The sequence below is a fragment of the Saccharomycopsis crataegensis genome (genome assembly GCF_037102585.1).
Source record: "Saccharomycopsis crataegensis DNA, jcf7180000000098, whole genome shotgun sequence".
NCBI classification, from domain to species: Eukaryota; Fungi; Ascomycota; class Saccharomycetes; order Ascoideales; family Saccharomycopsidaceae; genus Saccharomycopsis; species Saccharomycopsis crataegensis.
This window is the reverse complement of record NW_027043838.1, coordinates 426,178-448,616: the sequence shown is the minus strand read 5'-3', so window position 1 is coordinate 448,616 and position 22,439 is coordinate 426,178. Positions and strand designations below refer to the sequence as shown.

At 36.4% G+C, this 22,439-nt stretch overlaps 9 protein-coding genes across 9 annotated transcripts; 5 read left to right on the top strand and 4 right to left on the bottom strand. All coding sequences in view use genetic code 12, as the record gives it.

The window, feature by feature from the left end:
• Positions 1–57: 57 nt before the first annotated feature.
• On the bottom strand, positions 58–1,563 carry DASC09_058740 (uncharacterized protein; the record flags this gene model as incomplete). The annotated part of the gene is made up of 1 exon (XM_064999458.1): positions 58–1,563. One exon carries the CDS (start codon positions 1,561–1,563, stop codon positions 58–60), a length of 1,506 nt encoding a protein of 501 aa, XP_064855530.1.
• A 322-nt stretch (positions 1,564–1,885) lies between these two features.
• On the bottom strand, positions 1,886–8,581 carry BRR2 (ATP-dependent RNA helicase BRR2; the record flags this gene model as incomplete). Its single annotated transcript, XM_064999457.1, has 1 exon — positions 1,886–8,581. One exon carries the CDS (start codon positions 8,579–8,581, stop codon positions 1,886–1,888), a length of 6,696 nt encoding a protein of 2,231 aa, XP_064855529.1.
• Positions 8,582–9,442: 861 nt separating this feature from the next.
• ADK2 (adenylate kinase ADK2) lies at positions 9,443–10,135 on the bottom strand (the record flags this gene model as incomplete). Its single annotated transcript, XM_064999456.1, has 1 exon — positions 9,443–10,135. The coding sequence occupies one exon, from the start codon at positions 10,133–10,135 to the stop codon at positions 9,443–9,445; it is 693 nt and encodes a 230-aa protein (XP_064855528.1).
• Positions 10,136–10,393: 258 nt separating this feature from the next.
• Positions 10,394–10,591, top strand: SLO1 (Slo1p; the record flags this gene model as incomplete). Its single annotated transcript, XM_064999455.1, has 1 exon — positions 10,394–10,591. The coding sequence occupies one exon, from the start codon at positions 10,394–10,396 to the stop codon at positions 10,589–10,591; it is 198 nt and encodes a 65-aa protein (XP_064855527.1).
• A 1,120-nt stretch (positions 10,592–11,711) lies between these two features.
• DASC09_058700 (LisH domain-containing protein) lies at positions 11,712–13,772 on the top strand (the record flags this gene model as incomplete). Its single annotated transcript, XM_064999454.1, has 1 exon — positions 11,712–13,772. The coding sequence occupies one exon, from the start codon at positions 11,712–11,714 to the stop codon at positions 13,770–13,772; it is 2,061 nt and encodes a 686-aa protein (XP_064855526.1).
• Positions 13,773–15,001: 1,229 nt separating this feature from the next.
• GLE2 (RNA export factor GLE2) lies at positions 15,002–16,048 on the top strand (the record flags this gene model as incomplete). Its single annotated transcript, XM_064999453.1, has 1 exon — positions 15,002–16,048. One exon carries the CDS (start codon positions 15,002–15,004, stop codon positions 16,046–16,048), a length of 1,047 nt encoding a protein of 348 aa, XP_064855525.1.
• An 812-nt stretch (positions 16,049–16,860) lies between these two features.
• DASC09_058680 (MATE family efflux transporter) lies at positions 16,861–18,366 on the top strand (the record flags this gene model as incomplete). Its single annotated transcript, XM_064999452.1, has 1 exon — positions 16,861–18,366. The coding sequence occupies one exon, from the start codon at positions 16,861–16,863 to the stop codon at positions 18,364–18,366; it is 1,506 nt and encodes a 501-aa protein (XP_064855524.1).
• A 501-nt stretch (positions 18,367–18,867) lies between these two features.
• On the bottom strand, positions 18,868–19,260 carry DASC09_058670 (histone H2B family protein; the record flags this gene model as incomplete). The annotated part of the gene is made up of 1 exon (XM_064999451.1): positions 18,868–19,260. One exon carries the CDS (start codon positions 19,258–19,260, stop codon positions 18,868–18,870), a length of 393 nt encoding a protein of 130 aa, XP_064855523.1.
• A 533-nt stretch (positions 19,261–19,793) lies between these two features.
• On the top strand, positions 19,794–20,186 carry DASC09_058660 (histone H2A; the record flags this gene model as incomplete). The annotated part of the gene is made up of 1 exon (XM_064999450.1): positions 19,794–20,186. The coding sequence occupies one exon, from the start codon at positions 19,794–19,796 to the stop codon at positions 20,184–20,186; it is 393 nt and encodes a 130-aa protein (XP_064855522.1).
• Positions 20,187–22,439: the final 2,253 nt, after the last annotated feature.

Sequence of the window (22,439 nt, the reverse complement as noted above, 5' to 3'; positions counted from 1 at the left end):
ATTCTAATCTCTAAAGCTCATTCCGATAATCTTTTACTGTTTTGTTTGTAGCAACCATTAGTCACTTGAATCTTTTATATCACTTACTGATTCTTCTATTGGCACTTTTGTGCCTGTTTCAGATTCTGGTATTGAATCTTGATTCTCCTGAGTTTTTGCAGATTCCGCAATATCAGTTTCATCAATAGGTTCCTCTGATTCCTCCACCAGAATATCTAACGCATCTTTTTTTTCCACAGGTTCTTCCTCCTTTTCGTCCTTCTCAATCATCTTTTCGTCCTCAATTTTTCGCGCTTCTTCAACTGGTGACCCACTTGAGTCATCATCACTATTTCCTGTATTAGAAATAGGTTCGGTTAATACAACTTCCCAAAGGTCTGCAACATGAACTGAGAATTTGTTATTATCTTGAGACTTAGTTTCCACTTTTTTCACAGCAGCAGTAGGCAATCTTCTTCTCCCTGATGCCTTAACCCGCCCCCTTCTGATATCACTAAGCTTTTTTGGCTCGGTTTCTTTGGCAGTATCGTCTGCATTTTCTGGTGTTTGACTAACTGAATTATCTTCCACTAATGAGGAAGATGAGGACAGGGCTTTTGGGATTTTTTCTGGAAAGAAACCCATACCAGGAGGGGCCATACCAGGCAACGCTGTCCCGAATATCCCGTTCAAGTTTTTGGATATATTAGACCTTTTCTTTTCCGATTCACTATCTTCTTCCGAAGAAATTCCGCTCGACTTGCGGCGGATTACTTCAGGCACGAATCTGGATGGGTTACTATTACTTTGCTCCTGCTGCTGTTGGGCCAACATGTTCTGGAACGCAAGTATCTTCGATGAAGGCTTCTTTGGAACCACAGGAGGTTTCTTTTTGATAGGCGGAGGAGTGTTGGTATTGGAAGCTGGTCTTGCTGGTCTCCTTGGAATAGATGGCCTTTTGGCCATTGACGCCGACACATCCTCCTTTTTCTCTTCAATTACAGATTCCTCAATTGATCCAGACTCTTCTTGGCTCAACAGATCCGAAACACCGGAACTAGCCATACTGTTAGTCCTGGAAATTTTTTTAGGAGCAATAGGTGGCACAACCTGCTCATTATCTTTGATCACAGACAGCTCACACTCTTCTTCATTTGTTGGTTCACTGTCCATGAATTCCAAGGTACTGGTTCTAGAAATTCGCTTTGGTACTACTGGGGGATGTCTTTTTTCAGTAATTTGTGGTAAAATTTCCTCCTTTTTATCACTTTCCAATGCTTGCGATGGTTCAATCTGGGAACCCAATTTAGATTCTGACACAACATCATCTTGAGAACCAGTTTCCTCTTCCATAACATTCTTAACTACTTCATCAGAAGTTTCAGTTACTGCCGTATTTTCTGAGATCTCAGGTTCTTCTGTGGTTGTACCTTCCGAGTCCTCCCCAGTTTGATCCTTATCCGATACTATATCCCTCAGGTTTGATGAGGTGTCAGAAATATTTGAAGCACTTTTAGTAAGCCTCGAAGACGAAGGTCTTTTTGGAATTGTTGGAGGCAATTTCTTTTGGGATTCTTCACTCATTGTGATAATTTCGAATTTGTTGTGGCAATGGATAGGTACGCGGGACACTCACTCGATGTAGTATTCTTTAAGATACCGAACCAAGGTGTTTTGGGACCTTCTACGATTTTTCCTCCGTAGCCGCGTATGTATACCAACAAGATGGGTTGTTTACAGTGGATACATCAATGCCATGACTACAATATGGCAGTAAATCAAAAGGTAACATTACACTCTATATTTATAGTACACTAGTAAAGTAATCTGAAATATATATATATATATATATAGAATAAAGTTGAAATAATAAGACAAATAAAAAATAAATCATATGTGGAGAACATCATTCCTCCTCTTCTTCTTCACTATTATCTTCTGCTTGAGCAACACTTATAGAAAAACTCACTTCCTCAGTTTCATAATAGGAATCACAAACAAGCCAAATATTCAAATCATGTTTACCTGCTTCGTTCACATTGAATGATAACTTAAAAGTCTGTTCTTCTTTTTTAAGAACCACTTTTCTAATAGCATATAAAGTCCTGGTGTTTATATCACCAATCACAATCCACCAATTCTCAAATTTCTCGAAGGGATAAAACTCAGAATTGATGATCAATTCCTCGTCATCTTCAACGCCCTCGTCTTTCTGTATTGTCACTGAAATAGCAATATCATCACTAGTATTCAAATTTTCTTCATCATTGATCCTGTAAGTCACATTATTTATAATTGGATAATTGTTCAAGAAATTAATCACTTTATTTAATTTGAACTCATCATCAGCAATATCTTTACCCAAAAGCTTCAACTTTTCATTGTCATCATCGATCTCAATAAATTCATTGACATTTCTAATTTTCATCTCATCACATCTCTTCAATATTTTCTCATTTATAAAAGGTATTTGCTTCAAAGAAATTGATTCATCCTTTTCCCAAACTGCTTGACTGATTAGCTGTGATAACGTCATCAAGCGTAATACAATTAAATTACCATCACTTGACAACAAATCAATCATGCAGTTCAAAAGCTTAAGAACAACTGACAAAATAATTTTCATGTCAGATTGGAGTTCAGGTGATAAACTGAATCTCAAGAAATGAGCTTGGATCAAAATAAAAATCTTCAAACTAATGGAGCTTTCAAAACTCGTAGGTGATTTTGTAAATGAAGATGACTTCAAAGGAATTCTGTTGTATAGCCTGTTCAAGATCGACGACTCGTTTTTCCGGATTGTCACTAGAGACCCGAATTCTGACGCAAGTGACAAGATCTCAAGTAAATACCTCATTTGGAATTTTAAGTTCGATTTGGCCAATAAGTTAACATTAAATGTTTGAACGGTAGTAAATGAGACACCATGGTGAGAAGCAATCAAAGCACCATTCAAAGGGCTGATCTTCTCTTCTTCTTCTGCTTCTTCTTCTTCTGCTTCCTCATTTTCTTCTTCTTCAATCTCGATCATTTTAGCATCTTCTAGTTCTTTCAACGAATCTTCAATCATTTCAGACAAATATTCAGATAAGCCAAGAGGGGTGGTATCCTTGACTCCGTAATAACTAGGATTCAATTGTAGCCTTCTGTAAAAGAAGCTGTAGGTTAACCAATCCATACAATCTTGCTTAGTAGAAATGACACCGCTAGCAATTTCATCGATAAAAGAATCATTGATGAAATAATTGAAATTGCTTTCCACTGGAATCGCAAAATTCAAGAATCTCTTATAATATTCTCTTTTACCAGTGGTTGTAAATATAACTGCTTTTCCCAAGGCCTCATCATAATATTCGTTCACGGCAGAGTTTCGCACTGCGTTACCAATCATTTCTAACAACTCACTTGCAGTATAATCAACATATCTGTGCTCTGATCCTTCAAAATATTGTGTTCCCAAAACCATCACAAGATTAGCCTGAGGAGTGAAATAACAAGCTTCTCTACTAGCAAAGATAACTTTGATAATATGAGCATTGAACAAACGATCAGTAATTAATCTGTCAGCTTCAGCCATATTCTTGTAATAAATACCAAAACCATTGCGCAATAAACTCTTTAATACAGTGTCTGAAATTTGATCAATCAACTTTTCATGTTTTGTAGCCATTTGAGCGCCTGCAAAAGAATAGTTATCATGTTTTGCAAATTTGATGAAGTTAGTTGCAATATCAATGGCTTGCTTTCTAGTAGATGAAAATACTAATGTTTTTCCACCACTACTCTCCACATATTGTTTGACGTATTTGTAGCTTGACTTCAATAACGATGTGACGAACGATGGATAATGGTTGATATTCAAGGATCTTAAATGAATTTCAATAGGTTGACTTCTTTCAGTGGCAGCAAAATTAAAAATCTTGCCCTTCGATACACCTAACCATTCAGAAAAATCTCTACCATTAGCAATGGAAGAGCCTAAAGCAACCACTCTGAAATCGTCTTCTTTTTCTAATTGGTTCATCACAAACCTGGTGGTGGAGACAATGGCTTCATAAGCAGCACCGATGACACCTTGTCCGACAGTATGTACATCATCGAGAATCAATAAATCAATCTTACTGATAATTTTCCGTTGTTTGGTCCATCTTTTAATCAAAAGGTTGAAGTTTTCTGGAGTGGACAAAATCAAATGGTTGTCAGCAACTTTCTTTGAATTGATAGCTAATTCACCACTGGAGCTCAATTTTGCTATTTGTTTACCACCAGCAATCCCAGAAAAATACTTGGTCCATAACCTATACAAACTATCAACTTGTTCTTCATTCGGGTTAATGTAAATCACCCTTCCAGGCTTTTGTGATTTCCAATAATTGAAGATTGCCAATTCTGCGATAAGAGTTTTACCTGAGCCTTTAGAAATACCACAGAAAATATTATCATTCGAATTGTACACAGCATCAAAAACTTGAGATTGCAACCTATTGAAATTCTTGAAATTCCTAACCTTTGTGAAATATTTTTCAAATTCCTTCATCTTTAATTGACTGGAAGGAACTAATGGCATATCCACAACCTCTGTTGGGGTAGAAAACTTCTTTGGTAATTTGATATTAAAGAATGTAACTGGGGTTCTGTATTCACAATTCAACCATCTTTCCGAAATCAAAGTGATAAAATAGTTTGGTGGAATAATCTGCTGTTTGTTGGAATCACTAACCGGCAAGTTGATGGTGAACTCAACAAAATGTTGTTCATTGACAAATTCCTGTCTGACTAAAAAAATATCATTATACAAAATCTTTTCACCATTCACATCTTCCACTAGCAATAAAAACCTCTCACTGGCACCATGAATTTCATAATTCCATTCCCATTCTGGCATAATTGTCAATTCAAACTTTAATAGACTGGTAGTGATTGGCAAAACTTCAATTTCGGGAATTCTAACCTTTGGAAATTGTTGTATCATTTCAAATGCTTTTCTGCTAAATTTTTCTGTCCCAATAGCTTGGCCTATCTCTTGAGGAGTTTCGAGTGATAAGTAGTACGACCATGGAACTCTAGAAGCTTCTGTTTTTCTAATTATCTCAGATGGGCAATCAGTGAATTGGCGAAAAGGAGAATTGGATAACCAAATCCTACGTTCAATCATTTTGCACAAATCCAAAGTAGTCTTAGCTAGTTGAGCCCAATTCTTTCTCAAACAAATTTCGTAAATTGCTCTAAAGATTCTGTTGGCAGATTGTGTGATATAGATCATATCAGACATCAAAGCAAATCCATTTAATTTTAGTCTTGAAATATAAGCCTGTAACAAAACGTTCACCTTAGCCAATGGATCATCTTCTAATTCCTTAACGGGAATTGGAACTTTACCAATGAGAGTCTTAATTTCGAATTTTTCCTCCTGGCGAGAAGGAATGTATTTGAACTCACCTGATAAAGCAAAGACCCGAAGCAAATCAACAGGAGATAAAAACGGCTTCAAATTATCAATATAAACGTTCATAGATTCATTGTTGATATAATAATAGGAAGCAATTTTTCCAAGTTCTGTCAGAGATACCTCACCGCTCAATTGATTATATACAACAAGATTATTTGTAGTTAAATCCATTAATGCAGAATGGACTAAATCTGTTCGTTTGTTAACCAATTCCACATCGTCAGCATAATCAGCCCCCACATGATATACACTTGGAGAGTGTAACATTCTATAATAAAGATAAGAGTAACCTAACCATTCGACACCTTCTTTCAAAGATTTAATTGTGCCTCCAACTATTTCTGCATTTAAGTTGTCCACGAGTTTACTCACAAGCTGAGATTCGATTGGCAATTGTTGATTCAAGATTGCCAAATAATATTGCATTTCGCTATGCGATGTAATAATAATACCTTCACCGTTTTTATCATATCTTGGTCTACCAGCTCTACCTAACATTTGTAGAATGTCCTGAGGGGAAAGTTCCGTCCAAGCACCCTTTTCTGGTGAATATACCTGAGTACCCTTAATAATGACTGTGTGGGCTGGCAAATTGACACCCCAAGCTAAGGTCGCGGTAGAAACAAGAACTTGAACATACCCTTCAGCAAATAAATCTTCAGCAACTGAACGATCTTCTTTGGATAAGCCCGCATGGTGGACAGCAAACCCTGTTGGGATCAAATCTTTCAACCCTGGATCCTTCACAACCTCAGATTCTTGTTTTAAAATTTCCTGTGAGCCCATATCAGTTTTCAAAAGACGATTCAAGTTTTCTGATTCAAGTAGTTTGTCTCTCAAATAAGTGGCGGTCTTCACAGTATCCTTTCTTGAGTGAACAAAAATAATTACTTGAAACTTACCAGCATTTTCAAGAACCTTATCATAACAGGCTTCATTAATCGCATTAATTTTTTTAATGGCTTTTTGTTCTGTAATCCCAATAAATTGTTGAGCCAAAGGACAAGGTCTATAGCTAGCATTGAAATAATACAATCCACTATCAAAATCCACTTGTAAAAACTCAGCAACGTCCTTATAGTTTGGTAAGGTGGCAGACAAGCCAACTAATCTAATACGTGTATCCAAATCTTCCGCTTGCCTTAAAGTTCTTGCAACAATACTCTCCAAGACTGGACCTCTTTCATCATGCAATAAATGAATTTCATCAATAATGATTAATGTCACAAGATTAGTATAGCTTGTATCATTGTTTTTTCGGGTGATAACATCCCATTTTTCAGGAGTGGTGACAATCACTTGAGTTTCTTTGATTTGTTGTTTCGTCATTGAGGAGTCACCGGTTAATTCTCCAACTGTCAATCCTAACAGTTTCAATCTTCTGGAAAATTCTCTAACCTGTTCCTGTACCAAGGCTTTCAATGGAGCGATGTAAACAATCTTGAAATTATTTGAATTGATTTTTCCTGATTCTGGATTGCGAAAGTTGTGAATAGCACGAAGCATTGTCAACATTGCCACATTTGTTTTACCAGCACCGGTAGGGGCACATAAAAGAATATTATTATCTGAACCAAAAGCTGTTGAATAGACTGATGATTGAATTGGGTTCAATGTGTTGGTTTCTGATTCCGGGAAAACCACTTGAGCCCATTCTGGGAGATCTTTAATAGGAACCAACTTCAAGTGAGACATATCTGGTTTCGCTGGTGCTGGAACATGGATTTCTTCATAAGATTTCTTAACTTTCTTCAAAGATCCTTTAGGTAAATTAATTTTTGATTGAGTCATCAAATGAGAGCCCTGATCAAACTTTAGTGATTCTAACTGAACGTACTTCGGTTGTCTTTTTGTAATGATAGGCTCTTCAATAGCCTTTGATTGAGCAGATTCACTATTAGATTGCTTAGTAGCTTCTCCGCTATTCAATTTTCGCTTTTTTGTATGTTTCTTTGACAAGCTATTTTCGAATTCCTCGAATTCTTCCATCAAAGAGTATAGTTCCAAATCATTCATCTCTTGTATTACTTTCAATTTTCCCATTTCGTCTTCTTCAAATTCCAATAACTGTAGCCTGAAAACAATTTTATATCGATTATCGCATAATAAGCTGATAAAATTAGCAAGGTCTTTGTTTTCAGTATTGTCCTTTAATAGTTCTGATAATTCTGCTCTCAAGTTCGCATCACTAATTGATTTATAGTCTGACAATATCTTGAAAATCTTCAGTGACAAATCATCCATCCTATTTGATTCTAAACTATGCAAGACATCTCTAAGACTGGTTTTAATCCACTGTGGATCGATACTTTCCACCATAAGCTTCCTTTTCGTAAAATCTTGAAATTTCAAAACCTCAGTCTCATCATGAAGTCCATCAATATTCATGGCTTTGTCTTGTTCCTCCGTGAGCACTTCTTTATCTTCTACTATGCCGTCCTGATGCACATCTTCTTCCTCCCCATCCTCCTCTTCTTCTTCCTTTTCTTCATCTTCAAACAATACTGTCATGGCATCTCCGTCGTCCCCATGACTCGCCTGCTCGCCCTGTTGGTGGTAATCTGTTATTTGTTCACATAATTCCAGTAACTGGTTAAAATTATTATCTGATAGACACACATTCAATATTTTCTCGCATTCTTTCTTCTTATTTGCAATAGACTCATCTTTTAATATTGAAAGAAGCGCATCAACTGCCGATCTAATGACTTCATGTGTTGCTTCTTGAGAAAATTCATTATACACCCACTGCAGTATTGATTCATATGTCTTTTTTGTATCTTCATTTTTCGGGTAATAGAGCAATCCTTCAATATTAGAATCCAATAAGGAAGTGCCAGATCCAAGTAAACCATGGGTTTGTGATTTCTTCTTTTTTTCCTCGAATCGTTTTTCTTCTTTCTCATATTGTTTCTTGAGCTTTTGTTTCTCGCTATTAGCATCACCATCTTCTAAATTCTCGTAGGCTTTCTGTTCACGAATCCTAGAACCCATTTCCTTCTTAGATATTTGCCCTTTTAACGACTTTGGTTGAGATTTAATACTGTCTTGGTCATTTCTTTTAGAAACAAATCTACGGTCCGCCTTGAGGACCTTATTGGACATCTCATCGTATTTGAAACGATCGAGGTCATTGTTGGGTTTACCGCTCATTTCTTTTCCTAACAGCTAATTTAGTTAAGAAGGACCAAGGATATGTATTGATGGAATTATCATCTCTTGAGGTCTGTCTGCGCGTTTGATTATTTTTTTATTAACATTACCCGTATTATATTGAACAGGGTACATAACCAGCAGCTGTCAGTTCCAGTGAAATCACATTACTAACTACACTACATGAGAATGGTAGTTACACTCGGAGACCCGAGTCTGAGAATTGATAAGTACGGCTAATCAGCCAATCAGAGGTATTCTGATACTGGAGAAGATTGATCTTCAGAGATTTAAATAATTATATATAGAAGCATAATATCCTACCACTGGTAGCAGGGGAGCTGCGATTGAGAGGATCTGATTTCGACTGAACTTGTCTTATCATAAACTCTGATATCATTTAATCCCAAGCTGGAATAAACGACACACAAACCATCCAGTCCCCAATTTAACTTGTAGCAGCTAATTATTATTACTTCATAATGTCCCAAGATAACTCTAACTATAACTTATCCGTCACTTCCAATGCGGCACCTACGGATGGTCATACTTCCGCTCCGGTGAACTCTGACAAGATTTTACAGTTTCAGGCTCATCATTATTAAGTTCAAAGAGGTCAGTAAACTATTTCGCCAGGATATATATCAATAAGAGATAAACCTGTATCCTGGTTTGGTGGTGAAGAGCCACACTCGCCTATTGAAGTTCGAGAATACATAATATATTAAACATACGAAAAAAAAGCAAAATTCATACATCCAAAAGCAACACAAATTGAATATTAATTCTCTCTGAAGTGATATATATATATAAGAGCTAAGCATGATATGTGTAAGAGCTAGGCATGATGTTGAAGAAAAACTACTCTACTGAGATAGTGTTATATTTTTCTTCGATTAGTTTCAACAATTTTGGGAAAATAATATCTGATGTTTCTCCCTCAATAGTGTGCAATAAACCCTTTGTTTGGTAGTAGCTCCTTAGGTTAACAAGTAGCTCACTATATAAATCTAATCTTTGACTGAAGACTTCAACATTATCGTCAGGTCTCTTAGTTAAAGGCTCTCCAGTGATATCGTCTTTTCCTGGAACCTTTGGTGGATTGTATTCCAAATTGTAGATTCTCCCTGATGGTTGATGAATAAATCTTCTTTCAATTCTGTTTAAAATGACTTCAAAAGGAACGTCCAATTCAATAACCATATTCAATGGAAGGTTTTGGTAAAGTAATCTTTCATCTAATTCTTTAGCCTGAATAGTATTTCTTGGGAATCCATCCAAAATCCAGGACAGGTGGTCATTAAATAATTTCAAGTGATCAAGTCTATCAAAAATTGTATTAATTATGAGTTCGTTTGATACCAAACGACCTTTAGATACAATAGCTGCAAGTTCTGAGTTTGGGTCCTTGTTGATTCGTTCTCGGAGTAAATCACCGGAAGAAACGGTTGTTAATTTGTTTTCATAGTGTTTGGCCAATTTTGATAGCACAGTACCTTTTCCGGAGCCCGGGGCACCCAATATTATAGCTCTAAGGGGTCTAGCGAGTGACATATTCTAAGGTATTAGATGATTAGACCGGTGGCGACTCATAATGTGGGTTAATGTTAGAGATTACTGCCTAGTCACATCATCATTGACATTTTTTCCGGGTTTCTCCCATGACCCAAGTGACTATCACGTGTAGAAGCGGTATCTTTTGTTGTCGCAGAAATCTCATTCCTCCTGTCTGTGTTTACTGGTGGGTGGCACTGGAGTCAGACTTCTTTATCGAGTGATATCTACGTTAGGATTCCGTATAAAGAGGCCGGCATGCTGGAGGCAAAGAAGCTTACTTCTGAGGAGAAAGAAATCTTTCAACAAGTGGTGGAACTCGGGAACAAATTGAACGCGATGGTGGGCAAGACTCATGAGATCAAGCGTTCATGTCATAAACTTGAGAACGAAAACCAATATCTACAAGATTATGTCGGCAATTTGATGAGTACTGATATCCTTTCAAAGAAATAATATTTGTTTTCTGGTATTGGTGGAGTAAACGGGTCTAAATGAGTCAATTGTTTGAATTAGGAAACTGAGTTTTTCTGGACTGCCAATGGTTATATTCTCTTCACTTGTTTTCTTTTGAAAATAAACGAGGGTGTTTAATGAAGAATCTGATTACCCAAGGATAACTAAGCTCACCAATAACATTTACGCTTTTACAAGAAGTCTACATACCAGTTTTTGGTTCCATATTAACGGGTATGCATCAGTGAGGACAGATATAGAATGCCATGGATATTCAACTGATCAAAATGACAGTTAAGATATCATGTATCGTTGAAACAGTCGATATACAAATCAACATTGACCCAACAAACAATCTTATTGGTATAAGTTGCGGGTAATGTCTTTTTTTTTCTCTCTTTCACTCTCTCTTCCTCTGTCTTTCTCAACTCACTTTTTTTTCATTATTGTGGACTCTCAGTTATGATTGAACATCTAGAAAAAAAAAAAACAATCCAGCAAACCATCACTCTTATAGTTATTCCCTGTAATAATCAAAGAACGAAAAAAAAAAAAAAGCATTAGTGGGCTCTTCCCAGCTTACGTGTAACAGAAGCCGATCGCTGATCTTAGACGGGTAAGAATATTTTGCACGCGGTGGAAAAACAGCACAGTCGGTGGTTTTGCTCCCCCGTTTTTCGAACTACCACTTTTCTTAGCGTCAAAAAGTCAAGAAAAAAAATTATTAAACTATCAAACTAGTGCTAGCTGAGTTTAAATTACGATACATAAATTCAAAAACCGTCCTTCAAAGTGAGAACACTCACAGTAATTCCGGGTCCTGTTTACCAACTAGCACTTTTGGCCTCTTTCAATAACCAAGACTTATCTGCTAGTGCGCCCAATTAATTGATTAAAGTGTTGATGCCTGTCTAATCAGCACCTCAGAGAAGTCAATTAGGTCCTTTGTAAAATCCTGTCAATTCAGGATTGTTTGGGAAACCCCTCCACCTAACACTGCAATTATTTTCAAAATAGTTCATCTCTCATCATAAAAGAAGCTCTACTGAAGTACCTTAAAAGGTTTTTTGATATCTGTTTTTTGTTGGGTATAGCTAGTTTTAGAGACCTCTAAACAGGTATGAATTTTCAACAAACCAACGGAAATTCCTTTAACAAACAGAATTTAAATAATAATCCGGAAATCATGAATAATGGTTCTATGAACGCTAATGGTAATAGTAATGGCAATAGTGCTCCAGGAATGGCCTCTTCGCATAATAATGACATGCAAGTTTTAATCTCAGATTCAATATCTGCAAACCCTGACCAATTGTTAAATGCCTATATTTACGACTATTTGGTAAAAGCAGGGTTAGATTCAAGTTCTAAAGCATTTTTACAGGAAGCTAATGTTCCGATGAGTAAGAACGGCCAACCAGTCAATAAGTCTCAGTTTAATGACAATAATATTCAACCAAAAATCGAATTATCGATGGATTCCCCTCGTGGCTTTTTACATGAATGGTGGGAGATATTCTGGGATATATTCAATGCCAAGGCTGGTAAAATGAGTTCTCAAAGGGCTCAGATATATTATAGTATCGAAAATCAAAGGAGATCCAAAAATTCATCTTTAGTGAACTTCCCTCTGCATACCAACTCCCCTCAAACCCCAATTCAGCACACACCAATACCTCAGCCGTCTTTACAGCAGCAACAGCAACAGATGGTGAAAAATGGACAAATTATGAAAAATGGACAGATTATAACATCAAACCCAAACTCGCCAATGGTTCACAGCCCTTTGACCGTTAACCCTCCAATGAATTCATTCGTCTTTCCTCAGCAGAGGTCGACTCAACAGACAAGAATACAACAACAACAACAACAACAACAGCAACAACAACAACAACAGCAACAACAACAACAACAACAACAACAGCAACAGCAACAACAACAGCAACAGCAACAGCAGCAGCAGCTAAAGAAAAAAAAGGGGGTCAATGGTGCAGTTAGAACTCCTCCAAATCATATGGCAATGGTCTCGCCTCCTATCCAACAACCCCCAATAACTATGCTAAGTCATCAATACCTTCCTCAACAACCTTCCTTGTCAGCTCATCCTTCCCAAGTTATGGCGCAGCATGGTCAAGCATTGAATGGCTCATCGAACATGGCCCCTCTTCCGAGTGCAAGGTCCTTTGATAGCGATGATGCAAGTGGCAAGCAGCAGCAGCAAAATATCAAAGAGTTAAATAATGAGGAAAGTGGCCCTAGTGACTCTAAAAGACCTTTATCTGCTTCAAACCAGCAATTTAGTAAACAAGGCGACGAGGTTGGTGCTAGTAATCTGCTCACAGGAAATCAAGTGATGGATAATAAAATGAGCGTACTAAGGGATTATCAGCTACAATTAATTATTCTAGAGCGCCGAAACAAGAAGAATTTGGAGGTTTTCAAAAATGATAAACCTGTTCAAGGAACTGCGTTTGTAGATAATAATTTGAATGTTGGTCAACTACCAGAAAATGATAAGAAAAATGATGGTACTACAAAACTGCTGGTTAAAATAGAAGAAATTAATAATGCTTTGGATGGAGAATCTTTGGAGGACAAAATTGATGACAAAGATAATAGACTTGAAACTACCACAACTGCTACAGTTGTCACCAGCTCCGGTAAGAAGAGGAAACCAAGGAAGAAAAAGACTGCCGCTGTAACTGCTGACCCTGAATCTTCATCTCCCGCAGATCCTTTGACACCAATAATGAGTATTGCCGCTAATGATGTGGGTGCCCCCAATACTGGGAAAAGTGGTCGTGATACACCAACCCTATCAACAATTCCGGCAGCTTCTGGCAAAAGAAAGCCTTCAGCCACATCTATTTATCATTCTAATAAAAAACGAGATACAAAGCAGTCGTCGAAGTTGGACCCTAAAACAAAAAGTACTAAGAAGAACACTATTGTGGTGAATAATGGCAAACATGAACTTTTGGGTACATCAATTGACACTGCCTCTCAACGCCAACAACAAAGAGATGAAACCAGTCAATTTAATGGGAACCAGGAACAATCCCAAGCCCTGCAACTGCAGGCGCATGGCGATTTCAATTCTGACGAATTCATGTTTAATGAAAATGGATTTGATCTCGGCTTTTATTTCGACAATAATGATTGGAACCAAGATATGCAATGAAATATTTTGAGTGCTATATTTGGACTATCTTTTTTTTTTTTTTTTCGATTGCCAGTTTTTATTTTCCCTTGGTTATATTTGTTTGGTTCTTTTTCTTTTGTACTTCAGAATTCTGGATGTTAGAAGCTTGTCAATTAGTGGTATCATCATATGTGATGACGCAAATTTTGAATATATTGGCTCTTACTGGAAAATTTTTGTTATAACGGGCTATTCAGTTTCATTAGTATCAGGCAGCGTGTGGTAATCTCGCTCTTTTTCCAGGTTTTTTTTGGTTTCGGTTTCATTGTGTGTAATATTATCGTGCTTGTTTTAGTGTCTGGTTGTTTTATCTTTTGTTTTTGGTATGATGAAATTATTTTTTAAATGTTTTTTTTTGATTTGTCATTTTTGGACCTTGATTTCTTTTTATTGACTGAAAATCTATGAATGAATCGCTTTCTTTTCATAGAAGTGTTTGATAGCTCTTACTTCTTTTCCTTCTAATTTGTATTTTTATTTGTATGTGTGCATTACCTTTCCCTTTCTTGCTGATTTCTCTCCCCCCATGCCCTTTTTTTTTAAAATCTCTTACAACCAGGGCTGGAAAGGCTTCAAATTTTTATTAGAACAGATTTGAGTGAGTTTGGAATTTTCTGGAAACTTTCATGGTAATATTTTTTGTGGTTTGGGTGAATAGTCGGTTATATTAAGATTAATTGATTAATTAGCTTGTGTTTTATTTGGCTGCTCATTTTTTTTCAGTGTATTTGTTTGTCCTAATTTTTTTTTTAAAAAAAAAGTAAATTGATAACTTTCCTGTATAACTTAAAGTTCAACTTTCCTTAGTTTTTTGTTATTCATAATGCAAAGCTTTCATATAACAATGTTGTCCTCTTGAGGAACATATGTAGAACCTGTACGGTACACATCAGGGTATCTCTTCCGGCAAGGTTTACCGTCTCAATTTTTTTTTTTTTTTTTTTGGTTCTTGTTTTTTTTTTGCAGTATATCTTCATCACATCATCATAGCAATACGAACTGATCGAACATCTCAACATTTCTATAAGATCTTTTATTACATAGCAATTGACGGTGCACAAACAGCGATAGATTCTCGTGGAAATCTTATTTTTTTTCGATCAATTTCCTCAGAGCACATTAATAATCATTTTGTGACTTCATATATTTCTCATTAGTGTTCCAATTGCGTTGTTCATTCAGAATTTAATAAAAAATCAAGCTTCATAATGTCATTTGGAAGGACCGCGAGTTCGACAACCACACCACCATTAAATGATATTGACTTAGCCAATCCTCCAGAAGATACGGTCTCAGACTTGGCATTCTCATCACAGGGAGAGTTTTTGTCGGTATCGTCATGGGATTCCAAAGTGAGAGTTTATCAAATCATGGGTGATGGTAGCTCGCAAGGCAAAGCGATGTACGAACATCAAGGACCAGTATTGAGTACCAGATGGACTGGTGATGGTACTAAGATTGTTAGCGGTGGGTGTGACAAGGCGGTTAAATTGTACGATGTTGCTTCTGGTCAGTCTACACAAATAGGAGCCCATAATGAACCGGTTTCGGTGGTGAGGTTCGCGGAATGTGGGAATAGTAACACCCCGGTGATTGTAAGTGGATCATGGGACAAGACGTTGAAATATTGGGATATGAGAAGTCCAAACCCTGTTTCTACTATTGAATTACCAGAGAGATGTTATGTGATGGATACTCGTAGAAAATTGTTGGTTTGTGGTACCGCTGAAAAGAAATTTGTGATAATAAATTTGGATAATCCAACGGTTAAATTTAAAGAAACTACATCACCATTGAAATGGCAGACGAAGTCAATATCTTGTTTTGTTGAAGGAGATGGGTATGCTGTGGGGTCGATTGAAGGAAGACTTTCGGTGCAATATGTTAGCGATGAAAATCAAAAGAAGGCGTTCTCCTTCAAATGCCATCGGGAAAATGTTACGGATAGAGGAAGAACAAAAAACAGACTTTACTCATTGAATCAAATCTGCTTCCATCCTGTGCAAGGGACGTTTGTCACTGCAGGTTCTGAAGGGAACTTGTCGTTCTGGGATAAGGATTCGAAACATAGATTGAAATCGTACCAGTCTATTGGCACGCCAATAACGGCAGCCAACTTCAATAATAACGGTTCGATATTTGCCTATGCTATTGGTTATGACTGGTCTAAAGGTTATACTTACAGCAAACCGGATAATCCAGTGGGGATCAAGATTCATGCAGTAAAGGACGAAGAGGTCAAGAGAAAGAGCTAAGGCTACAAAGGGTAAATTTTTGCGAGAAATCTTAGAAAACTGGAAAGCTTTTTGTGGGGCTTGTGATGATTGTTATGATTGGAGCATCATTTTGCTGTTTCTTATTTTCTTTGATGAAGGGTGAGTTTTAGTGATTCATGGTGAAAACTGGTAGTTTAGTGTGAATTGTTTGTGCAAGTTGTAGTAGGTTAATATATTATATAAGCATCAATAGATAGTAGCCTTTTTTTTTTTCTTTTGACAAAGAAAAGTTTTGAAGGAATCTTTGAGTGTAGCCTTTGATATGTGCAGTAGTATTATTGTTAGCAGCGTACACAGTTTTGAATTGTGTTACCCAACGAAGACAAGGTGCAAAAAAACTTTCCCAGGGTGAGAAGTGCAATCAATCTATGAATTGTTCATGAATAAATTGATAAACAGGAATACAAAAAGGGGAATAATTATAAGAAAAAGGAAAAAGAAAAAGGAAAAAGCCGTACCTACAGAGAAAGAAAAAAATAAAGAGAGAATATTTTCCTTTGCTTTTTTCGCCGCATTTTTTCCCTAAGGTTTATTAGACAAGTTTTGCGACAGGCCCTTTATCGCATCAATTACTTGATTAAGGCTTCTCACAATCGGAAATTTTTATACCTTTTATTTATATATATATTTATACGTCATGAAGGAATTGTCCCGGGAACGTTCGTAGGTAGAAGAAAGCAAAAAAAAAAAAAAAAAATTCTTATATACTTCTTTCTCCTTTGGTTTTGCTCTAACTCCGCTGGCTCATCTACGATAAATGTCACTAATATTGTGTGCATAACCAAACATCTATGCTATCCAGTAAAATGATCCCAAAGAAAAATGACGGGGAATCATTAGAAGAAGAGCAGCTTTTAAATCAACACACAATAGCTTCTTATGATAGTATCAGGGATGACTACTCTCAGGAAGATCTTCATGAGAATCAGCAATACGTACAAGAGACAACCTACGCCGAGGAGCTCAGTTACATTGCCAGAAATTCGATTCCCAACTGTGCTGGATTCCTCCTACAGTACTGTATCAATGCCTTTCCCGTGTTCTTTGTCAGCCATTTAGGTAAAGAAGAGTTAGCGGCAAACGCCTTGGCGATGACCACTTATTACATCACAGGGCCATCGATTTTCATGGGGATGGCCACCGCCATTGACACAATTTGTTCACAATCATACGGTGCAAAACAGTATCACTTAGTGGGATTGTATTTCCAAAAAAATGTCGTCTTGTCAATGATATTGTTTGTTCCTTTAAGTATTCTTTGGATTAATATGGATAAAGTGTTGCGTCTTTTTGTTCACAATAACAGAATTATCGAATTGGCCACCATCTATTTCCACATCATGTTCTTGGAAGCCCCGGCATTCATCTTCTATGAAAATGGTAAAAGATTTATTCAGGCTCAAGGGATTTTTAATGCGGTGATTTACATATTGTCGATCGTTGTTCCAATTAATTTATGTCTCAATTATGCCTTGATTCTCAGTGACACATTCGGGATAGGTTACATTGGCTCCCCAATCGCTTCGGTCATCAGTTATTGGCTAATGGCGATCTTACTTGGCCTATATATCCGATTTGTCAATGGGTCAAAATGTTGGGTTAAAATCAACAGGTCAGACATTTTTCATGACCTAGGAGGCCTAATCAGGTTGAATATCTATGGGGCCATCATGACCTTATCCGAGACCTTTGCATTTCAGATAATCACCGTCATGGTGGCACAATTTGACGTTTTTCAATTGGCAGCACAATCTGTCACTGCAACCTACAGCAATTATTTTTTCACCATTCCTTTCGCAGTTGGGGTTGTAGGTTCGATGAGAATCGGTAACTATATTGGTTCAGGCAACAAGAGATCGGCAATCATGGCCACCAGGTGTCTCTATTCCATTGCCATTTGTTTAGGATTCCTGAATTTCCTGATTATTTTCTTTACTAGAAATTATATCGCCCGCTATTTTGCCGATGGAGATTTAGAATTGGGGCAAATCATCAGCAATTGCTTAATCATTGTGGCAATTTTCCAAATGTTAGATTGTGGTTTCAACATTTGCTCTGCGGCAGTTCTAAGAGCTCAAGGAAGACAGCGCATTGGGGGAATTTTAAGCTTTGTCAGTTACTACGTAGTTGGCTTGATCCTTGAATTGTATTTTGGATTCTATTTGAAGTACAAATTGTTTGGTTTTTGGTGCGGTTTATCACTTGGATTAGCCTTTTTATCAATTACACAGACATTCTGTATCATAAAATCTGATTGGGATGAAATCATTTCTGGTGCAAGGCTACATCATCACTGACAAAAAAGAACCAGAGAAGACAAAAAAAACACCATAAACAGATTTGCTGGTATTTTAGTTTTTTTCATGTTCAAGATTTCATTATTATCTCATTGCATATTGATATTTCATAAGTTCTTTTTTTTTTTTCTTCATCCTTCAAAAGTTCAACTTCGTTCCACCTTTTTCCTGCTTGTTTATTTGTTTTTTTAGCTCTTTATATTCTTAAAACTTCGACTACATTTCATTTCCAATAATGTTGATGTAGAAATCTCTCAATGCATACTCTAAGTCTTGATCACTGTTGATTCATTCACTGCAGATATGTAATATTCTACATATGCGACTATTCTAGAAACATCGTCAATAATTACAGTCAATTAAAATTAAGCAAGCTCATAATATTAATATACAAAGAAAATTGTTTTTAGAAAAAGAAGCAATCGTAACCCATACCCGTAATGTCTCAAAAAAGTAAATCATATAAAACACGATGTTAAAAGAAATTAAAATATCAGAAGATCAAGCAGAAGAGTACTTGGTGACAGCACGAGTACCTTCAGAAACAGCATGCTTGGCCAATTCACCTGGCAAGATCAATCTAACAGCAGTTTGGATTTCTCTAGCAGAGATGGTAGACTTCTTGTTGTAAGCAGCCAATTTTGAAGCTTCAGTGGCAATTCTTTCAAAGATATCACTGACAAAAGAGTTCATGATGGAGATGGCCTTCTTGGAGATACCAGTGTCTGGGTGAGTTTGTTTCAAAACCTTGTAAATGTAAGTGTTGTAAGTTTCCTTTCTGGTCTTACTTCTCTTCTTACCGTCACCACCGGTAGAGGCAGCGGTCTTCTTAGCAGCAGGCTTCTTGGAAGCTGGGGCCTTGGAGGCAGGTTTCTTTTCAGCTTTTGGGGCCATTTTTTCGAATGTTTATTTATATATGTGTGGTGTGAACGTATTGAGAATACTCAAATATAAAAAAGAAAAAGAGGAAGAAAAAGATCAAGAACAATTAAAAAAAATTATCGAGTTGGTTGTGATATGAGGGAGGGGAGGGACCATTTAAATGCGATTTTTGTGGTGACTTTTTCTTCTGATGCACTATTTCCCGATCGGGAAGGCGACCGACATGAGCACCAAAAATCGCAGCGACCGTCGCAAAACGCGTTGTTGCGGTGCTGGGAGGAAAAACTGAGCATCCCGCACCGTGCCAGAACGTACCCCGACCAGGGGGGAGGTGCGAGCACGCAGTAACAACAACGCTGATTGGCTGGACCCCAGGACTCAGCACTCAACTAAATTGCTCAGCTCACCCTATTTAATCCCTCTGGTCCCCTCCTGTTGTTTTTTTTGCTCGCTTTTTTAAAGAATAAAAAATATTCGTTCAACTTCGTTAAAACACTTGTTGTTTATTAATAATACTCAATCTCTAATAATTAAAATAATATAAAATGTCTGGTGGTAAAGGTGGTAAAGCCGGTTCTTCTAAAGCCTCTCAAACTAGATCAGCTAAGGCTGGTTTGACTTTCCCAGTCGGTAGAGTCCACAGATTGTTGAGAAAAGGTAACTACGCCCAAAGAGTTGGTTCTGGTGCTCCAGTTTACTTGACTGCTGTTCTCGAATATTTGGCTGCCGAAATCTTGGAATTGGCTGGTAACGCTGCTAGAGATAACAAGAAGACCAGAATTATCCCAAGACACTTGCAATTGGCCATCAGAAACGATGAAGAATTGAACAAGTTGTTGGGACATGTCACCATTGCCGAAGGTGGTGTTTTGCCAAACATTCACGGCTCCTTGTTGCCAAAGAAATCCGGTAAACCAAAGGCTTCTCAAGAATTATAAGTTTGATATCTTTTCTATTTTCTTATTTTATTGTTCTACAGGTTGGTTTTCGTTTTTCTCTTCTCTAATATTGTTATGAATTTGTTTTACACATTGGTTGACGCGTCTTAATTTATTTTTGCTCATTATTTTCCCTTTAGCTTTATGATCTTGGATTTCATTTTATTTTTATGAATTCAAATATTAATCCTTCTCTTGTAGTTGGGTTGTGTATATTATTATTAAAGACAGTCTTATGATCGTTTTAACGTTTAGTGTTTCTTTTGTGTAAATTTTTGGAGTTTATCATTTTCTATTTCATTTGATGAATTTTATAATGGCTATTATTATTGCATGGAGCTAATCATGAAAATTGAGTTTATTTTTTTGAATAATTGGGTGAGTCCTGAAGGAAGCTGAAGTTACGATGATAGAGTATACATTTAGAATACAAATTACAGATTTTTCATACAAAGCTATGCTAATTTTAAAAATGTCAGTGAAATTATGGGTACAAAACAAAGAACCAGAAACAAAAAAAGAGTTACAGGAAAATGTAAATACACTATCACAAAATCGTGAATAACAGAAACCGTAATCCCATTAATGGGCAGGTTATTATTAATTAATAATTGCCGGCCCCAGGAATCGAACCTGGGTCTAGTCGGCCACAACGACTCGTACTGACCACTATACTAGGCCGGCTGATATTGTCATTAAAATTGTTTCTGATACAACCAGATTATTTTTATTTTGCTAAACGCACCTCAATTTGGTTTGATTTGATTAACCCTAACTTTTTTTGTTTTAATAATCTTGATTGTTGAGTTTTTTACCGGTGATGTGATTAATTCTTAAAGCAAGGAGTGTGAGGTTGTGAGAAAGTTATAGTATTTTACTTACCTATTAGAAAGACTGGCATGAAATTCCCGGCTTGCATGTTATTTAGAACCTCTGTGACTCGTTAATATACAATTTGATTTGATTGATTTGAGCACCTCAAACAATTTATTTAATCAGTCACTAGAAATGACCTAACAAACTTCTAATTTTACGAGTCTATAAAGCTAGACAAAGTATACATCGTGTTTTTAAAAGCATTCATAAGAATACAATTAATACAATTCATAAAGAATGAAGCATTAATAGAAATGATATTATGTAGCAGATTATTTTTATAAAAAATAATTGGAGGAATGTTTTTCAAATAAGAATTTGTCATTCATTGAACAGAATGTATACCACTTTTTTTTTTTTTCTAAATCCTACTGCACTAGTAGTATTTGGCTCTTTTTATTTACTGGAAAGATCTGTCTGAGAGTACAGGATTCTATTTCAATAAACTATATTCTGCTCTTAAGTATATCTATATACCAGTTTTTAAGCTTTTGAGAAAGTATTTCAGCATTTTATGATAGTGCTATTTCTATGAAACTTTTCGGCCATTTTCTATTAATTTGATTGTTATTGTCTTTATTACAACATAAATGAATAATGCAAAAGAAGAAAATATAATGTAATATAAAATAGTAGAATCAAACTGTTTGTTGGTACTTCATTGACTGCCAGCCAAAGTATAGCTGAGACGTGAATATTTTTGAGAGGTGGAAATTAATGTACGCCAAACAAAAGATCAATTGCACCGATTGGCCCATAACGTATATTCAAACAAAAGATCAATTGCACCGATTGGCCCATAACGTATATTCAAACACTACTACCATGAACCTTATATCAAAGAAAATCAGAGTATGAAAAATTCAGGATACTAAAATAAACTCCTATTAAATACAGAAACTACAGTCTAGAGATGTTGAATTTTTTACAGGAAAATATACACTTGATTATGTATTCAATTTTACGAAAACAAAGTCAAATGCCTTCCCTAATGTTTCAAAGTTTCTTCTCCTATATTTATGAGAGTACTTGTACAAGCCATCATAAAACCTAAGCATCGCATGATCATCACCTGGATTGGAATGTTATGAGGATGATGTCTGGAGTCGCGTCTGTCTGATGAGAGTTTTGTTTTGTTAATCACGTGGAACAGCGAATAATACCAATAAGGATGAAGTGTTATTCCTTACACTATAACAATACTTATCTTAGCTGATCTCGCGTTAGCTATCTATGGTAGTAAGAAAATCAAATAGCTATCACAGTGATTAGTCTCTAGCTACTTGATGAGCTCACAACTCAAAGAATGGTTCGGGATATAACCACTTGCCATAACACTGACTTCTGCAGGTATAAACACAGTAAGGTATATTATTA